This window comes from Quercus robur, chromosome 4, assembly GCF_932294415.1.
Source record: "Quercus robur chromosome 4, dhQueRobu3.1, whole genome shotgun sequence".
NCBI classification, from domain to species: domain Eukaryota; kingdom Viridiplantae; phylum Streptophyta; class Magnoliopsida; order Fagales; family Fagaceae; genus Quercus; species Quercus robur.
Window position 1 is genome coordinate 49,305,964 of NC_065537.1, and position 16,997 is coordinate 49,322,960.

Genomic DNA, 16,997 nt, shown 5'->3' on the forward strand with positions numbered 1-16,997 from the left:
CTAGACCTTCCAAAGTCAGATTCACAATTGGAAATTATCTGGATCCAGTGCAAGCACTTGATCAATGGGCCAAGTAAGACAACTCTTTCAACATAAGCAAGGGCATTTATATTCATAATCGAGGGCATTATAACTAAACAAGCTTTCATGACCAATGGCATTGATAGTTCATAATATAATAAAACATTGTGTTTTGCTTTAACAAAAGGAAACAAGTATCAACCACTCTCACCCTCTCAAGCACACAAATTATACAATACACAGAAAGCAAACATGATTGTTAGGACTCATTGGAATTAAAGTAGAAAGCTTTAATATGAGATGATAATTTTCTTGACATGTCTCTAGGATGTTCTCTCTGATCAATTTATTCAATTTTTGAGATGGGGGAATCAAGCAGTACCATCAGATTCGGAGGTGTGCTTTGCTTTATGTTCCTTGCACTTCGCCTCTGATGTAAATGTCCGCAAGCACACAATGCACTGCATTCAAGATTCACCAAAATATATTATAACTAACAAACAATTAAAAAATAGTACCATAAGCAGAACTTAACTCAAATGAGCCAAGATACAAATCTTGATCTAAAATTAAATTGATTGGTCTGAGACCCCCAGTTTCTTAGGAAATACATACCCTACCCTAAACACTTGCATAATAATCATTAGCTTAACAAAATCAGCATGAGTAACACACGCAACCAGGAAGAGTCCCTAGATGTCAGAGACCAACATTGGAGTTTGGATACAAAGAACGTTTGGATATTTAAAATGTAAACCGAATAATGCATTGACCTAATTCCTACATAAAGTAAAACTGCCTTCTGAGTTGAGGAAACACTCATTCCAAATATAGTATGGATTTAATCAGAGAAGATTCTGGCTTTGACTACATATTTCCAGATCAGTCTTCAATTTTCAAGCAAACAACCTAACATCCTGCTAATACTTATTTATTGGTCATAAAAAACAAATAAAACAAATAATTTATTATTTATAAATGGTTTGAATGATATCAATAGCAGTAGAGTGAAATTCCTCCTCCATCGAAGGAATTTGGGCCATCTTGTCCTAAAATTCAAGCTACCATATCCATGACAGTTTGTTATTCGGACTTAGGCAAAGATAAACGAAAAAACTTTGAGTTAACCTCTCATTCAAACATATACATATTAGCAACCTGAGCGTCAGCCATCCATCCGGGAATGGATCATGTATGCCCCCATCTACTATATGGGGTTCTAAATTAGCTAACTATATTGGCAGACACCGATCTTAAATTCCCTGATACCCTATTCCTAATCATATTCCCTTCTCTCAAAATAATACTTCAACAAATCTCAATTTCCATAGTTACACTTGCACACAATAAAGCAAACTCAACACAGTTACCAACCAAAAATTTGATATATCAAATGTATGACAAATTCGAGAATACCTGGAATGGCCTCACGAACTTGTATATTTTTTGCTGGCTTCCTGAGAAAATCAGTAAGATAATCCAAGTTAAGCACAACAAGATCCTTGACATGAAATTTTTAAAGACCCCAAATAGGTTTTTTTTTTTTTTTTTTTTGGGTAAAAGCTCCGTTTGGCTGCGGATTATCTAATTTTTGATATTATCTCGATCACCCAGAAAAAACCCACCTCAATTAAAACCGTGTGGTTCGTTTATGATCTGAAAACTTAAGGTCCATGTTTCAAAAGATGAGAATTCAGACATAAAAGAAGTCTAATTTTCTTTGATTTTCCGAGTCATAGTCTCAGACCACAAACAGAAATTTGAGAAAAAGTGAGGAAGAGAGGATGAAGATTTACCCTTGCCAGCAGCCTTTGCCTTCTCCGACTTTTGGGCGTTGCCTCCTTCCATGGCTGGAAATCAGAGGGATCAGAACCTCAAAACCCTAGTTTTCGCGAAGAGTTCTTTAGATTTGTGAGAAATAGCGGTAGTAATACGCTGCGGAACTGTATATATAGTACTATATTACTATATAGGTAAAGGGACAGTGATTCACTCACCCATATTAACGGGGCTAGATGGTGCAATATTCGGCTCCTCCGTGATGTGTGGTTCAGACTATAGCGTACATGGAGAGGATAAATGCGCAGTTGACTGTTGAAGATTCGGTAACATATTTGTCGGACTTGCCATTATCTTCTCCTGATTTTTTGATATTTCCGTTACTGCATTGATGGTGCGCTTAGTGCTAGCTGTCCTCTCCGTCGTATCGGGTTGGACGTTTGGCTCACGCTGCTGGCGGCGTGAGCTTCACTCGGTGCCGTTTTCTGTGTCACCTCGCACCCGGCGTGAGCTTCCCAAACCGAGTATTTTGGGCTCGATTTCCATGAACAAAAACCGAGTCCATAAGACTCGATTTCCATGTACAGAAACTGAGTCCAATGAACTCAATTTCCAGGCCTACGTGGACATCTCAGCTCCCCAAAATTGTGTCCTCTGGACTCGAATTGTTAGAAATCAAATTAGTTTCAAACGTTACCTAACTAATAATATTGTTTGGGTTTTATAGTTATTTTTAAAAAAAATCTAGCATTTTTAAGATCAAAGTCCCCAGAAGGTGAAGATTCCCAAATGATGGAATCATCAGTAGTAGAGACAGCCCTGATGGGAATGGCCTTGATGAGTTGATAAGTTCTAGGAAGAGATAACAAAGGAGAGATGCAGTGGAGGTTCCAAAACCCCATTAGAGATTACATCTTTAACTATAATTTTTCCTCATCAATGTCAGAGGACCTTCAATGAGGTTTTTCACAATACCAAGAGGACACAACTTGTCATACCATAATTTCAGCTGAAAGAGTTACTCCCAATTTGCCATCTGGTGCATTTAGAAAAGATAGTATTGCCCTTTTTTATTTTATTGCAGACCATGTATCAGAGCAAGGTTCAAGGGACTCTTTTTCATGGAAAAGTCTCCATCTTAGCTTGGCTAAAACAGCTAATATAAGAAGGAATGGCAGAAATGGTGGCTTGAGAAAGAACAACTCTGCCAGCAAAAGATAACAAGTTTGCTTTCCAGCCAGCCAACTTAGCATGAGCTCTCTCAATAATAGAGCTATAGTCCTGAGAAGAGGCACCCACATGTTTCAGAGGGAAGCCAAGATATTTACCTAGGTTGGGGGTAGAGTGGAAGCCAAGGACATCACAGAGAGAGGATCTGAGATTAACAGAGACATTAGGGGAGAAATAAACTCTAGACTTGCTAGAGCTCACCTTCTAGCTTTCCTCATTCCCTCTCAGTCTCACATTAGTATGTGTCTTTATAATTTGGCTTTTGATATATAGACAAGCGGCAAACTTATCAAGACACTTGAGATGATCAACTTATGGTCCTTTAAACTGTTCTCGGCTCAACTTAACTTTATAGGATGCATGCTGTTGTACCATAACTTTAAGAGTCATTTTTCCAAGTATAGATAATAAAGTGGTATTCGTAGTGGTTTCAAATTTAAAAAAAAAATAAATAAATAACAACTTGATAACTCAACAATTCTGAAATTTATTGTGAAAAATATTGTGTATCTAACATTGTTCAAAAGATAATTGTTTTACTTTATGCTTCTCAATTTGATTTTAATCATATGATTGCATTGAACGATTCAAAAAGCAATTTCTTGTTAACATGAGATGCAGAAGAAGACTGGGAAAGACAACCGGGGAAATTGTCTTTAAATTAAGTTTTGACATATATATTTTAAATGCATGCAGGTGGTTGGAATTTTCAAGATGGTGGTGCTTCCACTTTTAGGTCAGCTTGCAGATGAACATGGGCGTAAACCACTGCTCCTTCTTACTATAACCACTTCTATTTTCCCTTTTGGTATGTTTCGTTTGAACAACTTTCATGATTCTGTGAAGTTACATGTACAATGCTGTTATATATTTCCTTCTGAACTATGAGAATTATATATGGATATGAAACCCCTAATATGTGTTGCATTAATATTATGTGTTTGTCCTTGCTGTTTCACTATTATTATTATTATTTTTTTTCAATTATAATTCTTTTTAAAATTTAATATGATTCAGTACTATTAGAGTTTCAAATGCTTTTCCTCTAAAAAAGAAGAAGTCACAAATGCTTTTGAAGATAGTGGATGGGAAACCACAGATCATGTGCGTCAGTGCGTGTCAAAAGATTGATGATTTACCATTCAAACCCAGAAACCATTTCTAAGGCATGAATTTGGCTTCAAGCTAAACAAATCTGACAGATAGTCTGGCCAAGAACTTTTTTATTATTGAAGGGTAAGGTGATCTTTTTTGTTTTTGGTGGATTATATATCTGACAAACACATGAAAAATTTTGAATTCCTGCTGATTCTGATTGAATGAATGGCTACTGACTACGTCATTCATCTGAAACTGATCTAGAGTAAGATGAGCACCCTACATGATGTATGAAAGATGAGAGACAAAGAAGAGTAAAATGTAATTATAGTTCGACCATACACATTGAAAGAACAAATATAAAAGAAAAAAAAAGGGTAAATTTCAATTACAACTGTACATGATTACCTTTCAAAATTGTGAATGACATTAATGCTTTCTCTGTACGATGCTATTAGCAGTACATTAATGATATTGTCAAGATCATCAAGTGAATTTACAAATTTGATTTTTCTGTATTCTTTTTTCAGCTATACTTGCCTGGAATCAGTCTACAGGATTTGTATATGCTTACTATGTGCTTCGTATAATATCTTTTATTCTAAGTCAAGGGAGTATTTTCTGCATTGCTATTGCTTATACGGTAAGAGTTATTCCTCAGTGATTGATAATCATGAATAGGGAATATTGAGGGGTCTCATTTTCCCATCTTTTGCAGGCGGATGTTGTTGAAGAGAATAAGAGGGCAGCAGCTTTTAGTTGGATAACAGGCCTTTGTGCTGCTTCGCATGTCTTGGGAAATCTTCTGGCACTTTTTCTCCCAGAAAAGTACATTTTTTCCTGTATGTTGCTGCTTTAAATTCAGCATTAGCCAGACGGCCTTAATTCTGTCAAATTTTCCTCTTGTCAATTCATTTTACCATTTCAGCCTTTTGTTTCAGGTTTCAATAGCTCTCTTGATCTTTTGTCCAGTTTATATGCAACTCTTTCTGGTTGAGACGGTTAAGCTGGCTCCAAAGAGGGACCAAGATTCAGCTTGCTTAACTACGCCAATTAAAATTATCCAGAAACGATACAAATCAATGAAAGATGCTGCTACAATAGTTATGAGAAGGTAATTTTGTCTATAATCGAGACAGCTTAAAATATTCTCTTCTTGCATTACGTAAATACCATATCTAAAATCTCTTAGGCAGTCTTTGCAACCAAACCTTTTTAGCTGCAAAACATTATAAATTTTCTTTGTCTGGCTACAAGCGCTTCGTTTTTATGTTACAGTCCGACATTAAGGGGCATATCTCTGGTTTCTTTCTTCTTTGAGTTGGGAAAGTCTGGCATCAACTTTGTCTTAATGGTATGTTTCCTATTAGTTTGTCACTTTAACAAGCAAATAGATGGTTGCATGCTGCAATTTCCTCTTGGTACCATCATATAACATCAGATATTTCAAATATATATATATATATATAATTTTTTTTTTTTTTTTTTACTTTTTGACAGACAACATATTCATTCAGCCATTCCAGAGTAGTTTCAGTCAGAATCTTTAAAGCAATTACTTTGAAAAAAAACCTTGTATGCAACAGAAAGGTTTTGTGAGGCTTATTGTGCAATTATTTTGAAAAAAAACCTTGTATACAATAGAAAGGTTTTGTGAGGCTTATTGTTGCCACCAATCTAAATTTGGCCAAAATCCGATTGTCATTATAAATTAGTAATTGGCACATTGTGTGATTTGGGTTGAAAAGCGGAGGAGAAATCAAACAAAAGGGAGAAAGGGGAAATGCCCTGTAAATGTACCTTGTAGGAGTTGGATTTGTTTGCAATATGCTTACTCCAAAAATAGATAAAAATAATTTTGATTATAATATAAAACTAAAGATGTCCAGTTTTAAAGGAAATATTTCATAGAACTTATAGAAATAGAATGTGGAAGGACTAGGAGAAAGAGAAATTGGTAGACTTAAGACATGAAGCAGGAGACACTGGAGAGCTTTATTCAGGGGAGTTTGAATCAGAGGAGTCATGACTTGGTTGCTTAACAGTTGTCACAAGCATATGTCCTGAACCCACCAGAGTAATTTGAGAACTTTTGCGCTGAAACCCATGCAGAAAAAGAAAAGGTTTTATGCTTCAGACTTGCTAGGGACTACAAAGCCAATGGCTTTCTTATTAATCAATAGTTTAGGATAAGATAGTGCTAGATTTATCTGCTCATAAGATAATTGCAATTTAACCAATCCATGACGTTGAGTAATGATAGTTCGTGAAACAATGTTTTCTTTTTGATTCAATGACATGATGGTTATGCTACTACCAGTGCAGTACTATCTGAAGGCAGCTTTTGGTTTTGACAAAAATGAGTTCTCAGAAATTCTGATGCTTGTGGGATTCGGTTCAATTATTTCACAGGTGAAGTGTATTATAGAGCAAAAGTTTCCTTTTATTTACTTAAGAGATTGATATTCCCTTATACTGAAGATGTGAATTATTCTTTAGCCATCAGTCAAGGTAGCATATCAATATCTGCTAGCATGTTATTTTGTTATCTGCTTGGCATATGCTAGAGTTTTTCTCTAAATCCTCTGCTTGGTTGCTTTAAAGTTATCAAAATAAGAATTCTGCCAGTTGGTGTTGTAATGGTTGTTAATTTGTCTTCTGGATAGAAAACAATGCTAAGGCATCGTGGTTATAAAAATGAAACAATTCTTAGGGTTGTTATTTGGTTTTATTGTTTCCCCTCTTAATGAGCACAATATTTTTCATATTTGAAAATTTTTATAATTAAGAAGTTTATTTAATGAGTTCTGGAATTGAGAGTACTGTGCCTCTTAATACTTGATTCCTAATAGCTTATAATAAGATAAGAGCGCTGTCATACTACTGGCATACATGAATTCTCTCTTGTCCAAAATAATCCGTATGATGTTCATGTTAAGGATGTTGTTTTCCTTTATGAAAAATTTAAAATCCTTAAGAAATTCTCTTCCTATAATATGTTCGGTTTGTGGTTTGCTTCCAGATGTTGGTGCTTCCACTAATAAATCCATTGGTTGGAGAGAAGGTGATATTGTGCATAGGAATACTTGCATCAATAGCTTATGTAAGTCGCTTATAATTTTTACTTTTAATACCCCTAGCACAAATTACAAAAGAAAAGAAAAACTAATGGTTCTTTTTGCTGTGCAGGCATTATTCAATGGCCTTGCATGGGCGCCATGGGTATGTACACACTTGATGAATGTTTTATTTAACTCTATTCTAAAGGAAAAATTTCTGACACAGAAACACTTGAGCAGAATCTTTTATTTATTTGATTTTTCTTTAGGCTATTTTGAATTTTATGGTTTCTATTCCTCCTTTAGGAGTTATAAAATCAATCATGTGTTAATCAAGACTTTGTGAAAGTAAAAACTAAAATTTTCCTAGGTCTTTTTATTTTTTTCAACTGTGGATACATTTCTCAGTCAGTAACAATGTAACATTGCCACAATGCAGGTACCATTCATGGCTGCCACATTTAAAGTGTTAGTTGTCCTTGTAAGACCTGCTGTAAGTATTGGAATCATCAATTCTTTCATAAAATAATATTCAATGTGGTTATTCAGTTCACCTTTAATTCTAATGGTCTTTCAATTTTTCCCGTCAAATTACATGCAGACTTATGCCATTATTTCAAGAGCATCGAGCTCAAACGATCAGGTTTGAAAAATACCTATGATCCCATTACCTACAGTTCTGCATTTCATAGTTCTTGATATTCTTTCTGGAAAATTATGATTTCCACCAAAAAAAAAAAAACTTCTGCTCTTACTACCAATATAAAGAAAGACCTAGTTTCTGTATTCTCGGTATTGTCATATGTAGAGTGAGGCTGCTAAATTAAATAACGTTGTTTGAGGAAAGCTAATGCTATCATCTCATGTGTCACACTACTCATCTAGACTTGGATGTTTTCTACTTCTTTAGATTGAACTTTGAACTCAGTTGGGAAAAATCAGGTAGATTCATCATCATGTGTTCAGTACAAATCAGATCAGCATGACATAGTAGTGAGTTTTGAGTTTAAAGTGGCGGCTTTCTTGGCAAATTGGTCCAATTATTTTTCTCTTTCGATTATTTATGTATAGATATCGAATGAAATTGCTGCATTCGCTTGATTGATAGAGAATTTCAGGAGTACGCTAAACGAAAAAAAAAATCAAAGTAGATATGGGGTTCTCCCATATCAAAATAACTTGCTCTGTGTTGAGTTACTTCTTGAGCTAAATAAATTACAAAGCACTTGAACTGTGGTCACTCCATTGACATGCATGCTTAATTGTTTGTGCAGGGAAAAGCACAAGGATTTGTGGCTGGTGTGGAATCATTATCAAGTTTGTTATCACCACTTGTAATGAGTCCATTGACTTGTGAGTGGACTAACTCATCTTTTATTTAGTTGAGTGTTAGAATCAATTCATATGTATTGCTAACAAGTTAAATTGTTGTTTCCGCATGGTTCTTATCTAGCAGTGCTCCTTTCAACTGCAAAGGTTTCAGTATTATATGCGCATCTATATGCATGGTAAGCACATACGCCCCCCCCCCCCTTCTCTCTCTCTCTCTCTTAACTAACTCTGAATCTTAATCTCCTCAGATGATTTCTTTATGTTTTGCTTGCCTGCTTGAACCTGGGGCACCTTCAAGCAATAATTCAGAGGATGACATTGAATCACCATTGCTAAGTGAGAGTTGATTGTTTGTCTCGAGCTTATATAAATATTTGGGGTCCCTTGCATATAGTAATGTTGTAATTGTATTAGAGCAAACAAGCTTCCAATGTGTTTATCCTTCAGAAACTTCTCTTAAACTTTATACACCATAGTAGTGACTTATCACTTATGTATGAAGAAATTTTCCAAGAATCTTGTAGTTATATTTCAATTGACATCTTCAAGTGTTTTCTACTAAGACATCAAAAGTTTAAAGCATCTCTCTACGAACTATCAAAATTATTAACCAAAAAAAATAAAAGATGTAAGTAGAAATTTGGGTTATAATGTCATGGAATGGCTATGGTTTTCAAATTTAACATTCAAATATTATGGTTTAATATGCTCAAGCCTCAAATCTCAATTAAGTTAAAATTAGTTTGATTCTGATTCACGTTTAAAATTTTTCCAAATTTAGAAAATCAAAAACCCAAAAAAAAAAAAAAAAATGTTTGAACCCGAAATTGAATCGACCCAAACACCAACCCGCCCGTAACCCGTTTGCCCTTTCAGTCTTTCACGGACACTATTCTAATTTCTAAGCGCCCAAAAAATATCAGAAACACAACACAAACAGATGAGATAAACTGATAGCAGATTGGCATAGTTGAGACTTTGAGAGAGCTTATAGTTTGCCATGAAACCTTAAAAAAGCAGCCATGGAACAAGCTCTCTCTTCCTCAACCATAATCTCTACAACACAAATATTTCCACTCAAACCTCTCAAAACCCATCTCCAAACTCCAACCATAAACCTCAAATTCTCCATTTCTCCAAAGAAAAACAACCACCTTCATCTTTCTTCTTTTTCTTCTTCTTGTCTATGTTTCTCTAATAAAGCAAGTGCCACTTCAACGACAACACCACCAGCATTAACTTCCACTCCCAGTAGTGACAACCACCATTGGATGGTGCTCATGGAGGCTCCTCCACAAGGGGTCAATTCCAAACCACAAGTTATTGAATTCTATGTTAAGACATTGGAAAGAGTTTTAGGCAGGTGGGTATGTTTCAAAATATTCTTTTTTTGTCATGTTGCAAATGTTTCTTAGCTTTTGGTCTGAAATCCTGCTTTGGTTGTGATTTTTTGAACAACAGTGAGAAGGATGCTCAGATGTGTATATATGATGCTTCTTGGGATACCCACTTCGGCTTTTGCTGTGACATTGATGAAGAAACCTCCCGTGAACTTGCCGGTAAGTTTCTATAGCAGAAAAAGTCTGAGTCATCTGATGTACTTCAATTCTGTACCATACTTTGCTTTCATGTTTGTGGAGAAACTAAAATTGTGAGAGGCACTTTCATAGTTTCATTAATATTGATGCGTAATGAATATGTTTTAGGACTACCCGGCGTTTTATCAGTTAGGCCTGACCCAGATTATAGTTCTGTGAAAAAGGATTATAGTTTTTCAAGTATTCAATCCAGTTATCTGTCAAGCTCACAAATTGGAAGTAATCTGTTGTTTCCCGTGGGGAGTACCAAACACTGGCTTGCTCGAATGGACAAACCAGGGATTGGAGTTGTTACAAAGGCTCAAATGGTTGATTGTTATGCTCAAATACTGACCAAGGTTTTGGGGAAGTAAGTAAATAACATTTGAGCTTGTTATTATGTTTCTGTTCCATTTTATTGTAACGTTTCTAACAGTGCATCAATGCAATATTCTTCCTTTGATTGCTTTATTTCTCTTCACCCTGAAAGTGGAATAATACTTTTTGTAGTGAGAAAGACGCACAAATGTGTATTTATCATGTTTCTTGGCAGTCCAACTTTGGGTTCTGTTGTGAACTTGATGATGAATGTGCACGGGAACTAGCTGGTTAGTATTTGCATTTGGTTTCTCTTTGCCACAGTTGTGATATGTATTTTGCAGCTTGAAGACAAATGCTTCCATATGGTGTAGGTGTACCAGGTGTATTATCTGTTCAGCTAGATAAGAATTTTGAGTCAGAGAATAAGGATTATGGAGGTTTGTACGTTTCAAATAATATCTTTGTGTGTTTTTTTAATGTTTGATCAGATAAAACATGCTCCACATCTTTTCTACCTTGCAACTTCGCTTCTCTTCAAGCATTGTAATCAGTGATATCTTGATCTCAGAGATATATTGCAAATTATTAACTTTGACTGTTTCGTTCTTTCTTTTCTTCTTTTAATAATTTCTATTTGAAAGGCCTGTGTGTCAAAAAAGTATATAGCAGCAGCACCATGTAACTTATGCTAGTATATTTGTGTCGGTGTCATAACAAATACATGTTTTAGAGATTCTAATACTTAATCAACCAATATGTTTATGTGATTTCACTGTATGAGATGATCTCTCAAGTAATTTAGTTATGTAAATAAAGCAATTAACTTTAGACGTTTTATTAATTTGAGCTGGATTTTAGTGGAGGGGTAAATTCTATGTCATTGTAGATGGCCAGTCTTTGAAGCAGCTAAAGGAAAGTTCTATAGTCCAGTAGCAGCCATGTGTCTTTTCCTCGAAAGTGGAAGACTTTGTATTGAGTAGAAAAATAGGCTTTATAGTGGCTGCAGTTCTTTGTGGCAGAGATGAGTCTTTTCCTTGGTTAGAATCATGCATTGGGCTTGGGAACACTTTGTAGTGTATAGCGGTTGTGATTCTAGAGTTTGTGGCAGAGCATGCCTTTGCAACAGAAAGCACACAATGTCAATTAATGACTTATAAAAGTGGACAGCGTTTGATACTGACTGTGAAGGTTGCTAAGTGAGCTTTAGCACAAGGGAAAGCTCAAGGAAGTAATTCCTGATCATATTTTATTGTCAAGCTCAATGAGAATGTTGCTGATGGAATTGGACATTCAAAGGGAAGTATTAAGTCAATTATATTGAGTCATGTAGTAATTAGTAGAATTGTACAATATATGAAGTATTAACTATAGCCATGAGAAGTATACCCATGAAACTTTAACCATATGGCTTACAGAAGGTTTAACAAAATGAGCAGATTAGGAAAGTATCTGATGCTGGGGTAAGAAAGAGGTAAGTATAACCAATCTCGTCACAAAATCTGTTGTGCAAAGTTGCTAGAAGTCTTGAGCGAGGAGAAATGAATCAGATGCATTGAGAAAGAGAGATTCCCAATGTATCTATGTGAGGGGTGAGACTGAAAAAGGTAGGGTCCAACTTATTATATTCTTAAGTGGAATTCATCCAACTGGTTGGAGTTTAGGTGCAGGTGATAACTTTAAATGGGTAGAAGAACAAATGCTACTGAGGAAAGTAAATTGCTTACTCCTTGTTCTTGGAAAATTATTTTGGAAAGCCATGGGAAAAGAAATTATATTCCATAGACCCCAAAAAGTGATGTTTAACGTTATAGTGACATGTATGGTGGTGCATTTCTCAAATACTTGCTATTAAATTTGATAACAACTAGTTTATGTCAGAAAATGGCGTCAGGTCTGGTTCTTGTGTATTGATTAAGGCTCATCTTTAAATTGAAGTTCATGTATAAAAGGTGGTTTTGGAATATATTTTACAACATGCATGAAGTTTTAAGAAAAGGGGGGGTAAGGCTGCCTACCTACCATGACCTCTCCTAGACTACGCAACAGTGGGAGCTTTGTGCAGCCTCTCCTAGACTCCGTAAAATTGGGAGCTTTGTGCACTGGGTACGACCATGAAGTTTTAAGAAACTCTGTTGCTGGTTGCTCAAGCAAATGAGGAGGAGGTATGCAATGCTGAAATTGGTGAAGATATTACAATAACATAATAAAATTGTTGTACCTAGTGCCAAAAACTCCTACTTTTGTGGGATTTGGGAGAGGTGATTGGTAGGTAATCTTAGTGCCTTACACCCAATTTTATTATGGAATGCCTGATTCCTAGACTCAAATCTGCAACTTGTCAGTTTGGGTGGAACGCACTTGCTATCGTACTAAGGCCCAACCTCTCTGTTAAATTACCGATTCTCCCAAAAGCTTAAACTATTAGGAAATGGTGAATTTAATCACTTAATCATAATTCTAACACTCTCTTTAAATAGCATAATAATTAACAATAGATTTTTTAATTCTTAATCGAATTGCTCTGAAACATGCCTTAGCCAAGATGGGTTACTGGCTAGTTCAACTTGGTTAATGATGATCAGATGATGTAAGTGAGACTGTCAAGATGATTTGGTTGTGTGAGACAGAAATCTTCAATGGTTAATGTGAGGTATATTTGGTGCTAGTTAAGGTCTGTATGAGGGAGTGACTGATATCAGCCACCCCAACAAAAGCAAAAATATATAATTTATTGAAAGCCTGTATTTTGTGCTTTGTGATAATATACTGATCTTTATCGGTGGACAATGCTTGAGGGTAGGTATTTAGGTGATATCACACTCTAAGCAGTCCCATTTAATATAATATTTTTCATTACATGATTAAGAAATTTTCTAGTATAACCCGTCAAACATCATTTTTTTTGTTTTCATTTTTACAAATTTTGAATATTTTGGAATTTCTAAAAAAAACCTCATACGGTGTGATGGACTCCGGTTCTATCAAGTGCTATACGAACAGTAGGCGAAACAATCTACTTTGAGGCTGGCCAGCCTCCTAAAATAAGAGTGAGGGGGTGGGGAGACATTTGAGTCAGAATTATTCTGAGATTCCTTTATCGAATACAAAACCTACATAAATAGCCAACACCTCTCCTAACTCATTGAAAAGACTAATAGGAATGATAACCAATCTATTTTCTATGTTGTCTCCCGAGTCCAAGGAACTATTCTTCATTATTATTTGATAAAACCACAGCAAAATTTGTTATAATAAATTTAATCTATCTAATCTATTTCGGTATCAAACATGCAAAACTTGCAGCCAACCTTGTGACATTACTTGCTGCCTGGCTAATATCAGTGTTTTCACCTGTTCTGATACATTCACCAGTGAGGTGAACATACCAAGCACATTAGGTTATATTTTTTGTTAAGGACCTAGTCCTATAGAAACCATTAAATTTTTCAGTTTAGGATTTTAATGACATGTTATCACCTAGTGTAAACAGCTGGTTAGAGGATTGGTCGAGTATTTGATAGAATTTGACTGCTTGCAGAATAGACATTATCTGTTAACTATTAGAGTAAAATTCTGAAACCTTCCTCAATAGAGCGATTGATTGATGCCATGTTTACCAAGTGCTAGAGTACTTGTTTATTTATGTTTTTATCATGCTTCTGTCAGTTAGCTTAAGCATGTTTTATTATTATGGATAGAAAATCTTCTAATGTGAAGTGGAATATGTCAGTACTCTTCAAGTTTTTTTTTTTTTTTTTAATAAGTCTTACTCTTCAATTTTTTTTTGGATAAGGCTTACTCTTCAATGTTTTCTCAGTGGAAAATATGCAAATGATGATTTAATAACTGGATTACTATTGTTGTTATATGGGGTTAGAATAAACTACTGAAATTATTAATCTTGATTTGTTTTTAATAAGAGGCCAATTCCCAATGAATCATTTCAATGTCTTTCAGATTATATCTTTAGTTTACCATTGCAACAATTCTTTCCATTGTAGAGTAAACAAGCTGTATTTTCAGGTAATAATCTACAGAGTTCCACAGATCTGCCAGATCCTTCAGAAGCAAGTCAAACAACCCCTATAAAAACAAAGAAACTATTCGTTACAGGTATGTTGCAAGACTGTGAGTTTGAATTCTTTGCTTGTAAATTTCATATTTTCGAAGACTACTTTTAAGAAATAATTCAAGATTCTTATTTATGAAATGTGCATGCTTGTTCTACTATAATGGTTGTCTAATATGCTTTTTTGAGTTTTACCTGATTAACATTTGGTTCTATTTAGTCTTTGGAGATTCCCTGGACCTTGCCATGGTGTCCTCTTATGAGATCATAATGTATTACCTGTAGTTTCCATTCTGAAATCCAAAAGTTTTCTGGTCCAGCAACTTTATTACTCCCTCTTTTTTTATTCACAAATAACAGTGATTTACAATCTTGATTTAAAAACAGGGTTGTCATTTTACACATCTGAGAAAACCTTACGTGCTGCATTTGAAGGCTTTGGTGAGCTTGTTGAAGGTATGTTTGCATTTCCATGCTCATAAATGACGTGTTTCATTAGTAAGGTTATACCCGTGCTGATGCACTGCTTCCTCAACAGTCAAGATTATAATGGACAAAATTTCCAAAAGGTCCAAAGGTTATGCATTTATAGAGTACACTACAGAGGAGGCTGCTAGTGCAGCACTCAAAGAGATGAATGGCAAGGTAAGTTTTCTTCCATTACGAATCTTCCTTGTATTTTTCTTGTGTGTTGGGAAATTTAGACCCTGATTGATAGAATTAATAAGTTTTAAACCCAAGTTATTAATTAGATTTATGTGAATAAGCTTATTAAAACAAACAAACATCAATATCATGTCAAAATCATGCAGCGGAAAAAATAAATAAGACAATATATGATAACCCAGGAAAACAAATGAAACAATCTAGTTTCACAGTAAAAAAACCTAGGAGGAAACTTTCTCGAAAAGAAATTAACTATAGTAAAGAGAAGTTTCAGATCTAGTACAAAATTTTTGTCCCTAAACTCTACAATCCCCATAGATGAACTTACAGCAGAAACTTTCTACCGCTTTAAAACCTCTGAACTCTTCAATATATGAACGCCAACCTTTTTGTTGCATGGATTCCAGTACATGACTAACTCCTTTACACAAATCCCAGTACGTGATTCACTCACCAACTTGAGGAAGAAGAATGTTGGCTGCAAAGTTCTTCACTTCATTAACAATGTAGATCAAGAAGCACTTGGTTATAAAATCCTAAGGCGCAAAGTCGCAATAGCTTTTTTTAAAGAGAATAAGGCATCGGTCACCTTTTACATATGTTCTCCTTGTATTCTTTTATGTGACGGCTTCTAAAATAAACCTTATATATGTCTTGGATTGTGAGAAAAAAAACCTTACATATATATGTCAGCATGGGCTGAAAATCATATTTGAAATTCTGAATTCCTGTAACCTCGATAGATAGTATCTGTCAAGCCTTATTAAACCTCGATAGATAGCTATTTGTCGAGAAGCTGTCGAGCTATTTGTCGAGAAGCTGTCGAGCTATTTGTCCAGCTTTAATGAACAGCTTTCTTCACTTGTTTCTTGGTCCAATTTTTATGGCTTTAATACTAGACTTGAACAACATGTTTTTTGAAATATTAAACACATTCTAGATCTACCCAAATACAAGAAAATTGCATTTTGTCAAAGGATTAGCCAATTACATAAAATAGTAATATATGCTTCTAACAAGTGAATCACATATGTCCTAACATTGTGCTTAATGTTCAAGCGCAGTTTTGTTTCCCTTAAGCTTTGGTTCATAATTGTAGATAAAACAAATATAACTCTTTGAGTAAGAGAAAGGGTAATCTCTCTATTTTGTTCTTGGTTCTTGCAGATTATTAATGGCTGGATGATAGTTGTTGATGTTGCCAAGACTAATCCACCAAGATACAGCAGGGGTCGCCCCAAATAGGAATTTTGACAAGAGAACGATTATTGATCCACTGTCTTCAAGGTCAAGCAAGATATTCAGGCTACTGCTCTCAAGGTGTCGGACTATTCTCATACTACCACCTAAATTTTGTTCGATTAGTACCTGCAAGAGGCAAGAGCCTTTATCAGCTCCAGATCTTCAACTGAAGCACTAGTCGTTCACATTGAGTTTTTAGTCATTAATATATTATGTGCGCCTCTGTGTGTGTGTGTATATATATATATATATATGTAGTCTGTGAACGTCTATTATGTTGCATGCTCTTTGAAGGGAGAAATGAAATGCTCTATACTCAAAAGTTTCATGTCAGCATTATATGATGCATTTGTTATCTTTTTCTTTGGTACATTAAATACTATAATTTTGAAGACATTACTTACATGTAGCCTATTCAATTATTCAATATATAATTTAGTTTGATTTTTACTAAAGCATTGAAGTAAATATTTTTTTAATCCTTGCGACATTGAAGTTTGGAGAGATGACATTCCACCCCAGAATTGAAGGGAAAAATATTTAAAAACATAGATAATTAAAAAATAGGGGTAATTTTACTCCATTTCCTTGAGTTTGGGGAGA

The 16,997-nt window shown here is 35.0% G+C and overlaps 3 protein-coding genes, 1 long non-coding RNA gene and 1 pseudogene across 12 annotated transcripts in view; 3 read left to right on the forward strand and 2 right to left on the reverse strand.

Moving 5' to 3' along the window:
• Positions 1-8,985, forward strand: part of LOC126722698 (uncharacterized) — a 76,722-nt gene extending 67,737 nt beyond the window's left edge. The window contains exons 5-13 of one of the 9 annotated variants that reach the window (XR_007654038.1): positions 5,070-5,242; positions 5,407-5,482; positions 6,454-6,540; positions 7,151-7,231; positions 7,318-7,350; positions 7,627-7,680; positions 7,789-7,830; positions 8,462-8,695; positions 8,768-8,877. Coding sequence is in view for 2 of the 9 variants with exons in the window: in XM_050425854.1 (XP_050281811.1) it covers positions 8,664-8,695; positions 8,768-8,866 (131 nt within the window). In the remaining 7 variants the exon portion in view is untranslated. Of the gene's footprint in view, positions 1-5,069; positions 5,243-5,406; positions 5,483-6,453; positions 6,541-7,150; positions 7,232-7,317; positions 7,351-7,626; positions 7,681-7,788; positions 7,831-8,461; positions 8,696-8,767 lie in introns of all 9 variants that reach the window. The other 8 variants (XR_007654037.1, XR_007654036.1, XR_007654035.1 and 5 more) reach the window with 8 other exon arrangements.
• Positions 1-16,852, forward strand: part of LOC126722701 (organelle RRM domain-containing protein 1, chloroplastic-like) — a 53,245-nt pseudogene extending 36,393 nt beyond the window's left edge.
• Positions 1-16,997, reverse strand: part of LOC126722699 (protein SUPPRESSOR OF K(+) TRANSPORT GROWTH DEFECT 1-like) — a 55,704-nt gene that overhangs the window by 17,336 nt on the left and 21,371 nt on the right. The window lies entirely within an intron of this gene.
• Positions 128-2,004, reverse strand: LOC126722704 (uncharacterized). Its single transcript, XR_007654039.1, has 3 exons — positions 1,818-2,004; positions 1,438-1,478; positions 128-482 (listed from the first exon to the last, which is right to left on the reverse strand). It is a non-coding gene; the product is annotated as an uncharacterized LOC126722704 (long non-coding RNA).
• LOC126722700 (organelle RRM domain-containing protein 1, chloroplastic-like) lies at positions 9,337-16,852 on the forward strand. The gene is made up of 9 exons (XM_050425856.1): positions 9,337-9,882; positions 9,981-10,078; positions 10,226-10,466; positions 10,607-10,704; positions 10,789-10,854; positions 14,441-14,530; positions 14,874-14,942; positions 15,025-15,131; positions 16,320-16,852. The coding sequence occupies exons 1-9, from the start codon at positions 9,542-9,544 to the stop codon at positions 16,395-16,397; spliced, it is 1,188 nt and encodes a 395-aa protein (XP_050281813.1). The 5' UTR covers positions 9,337-9,541; the 3' UTR covers positions 16,398-16,852.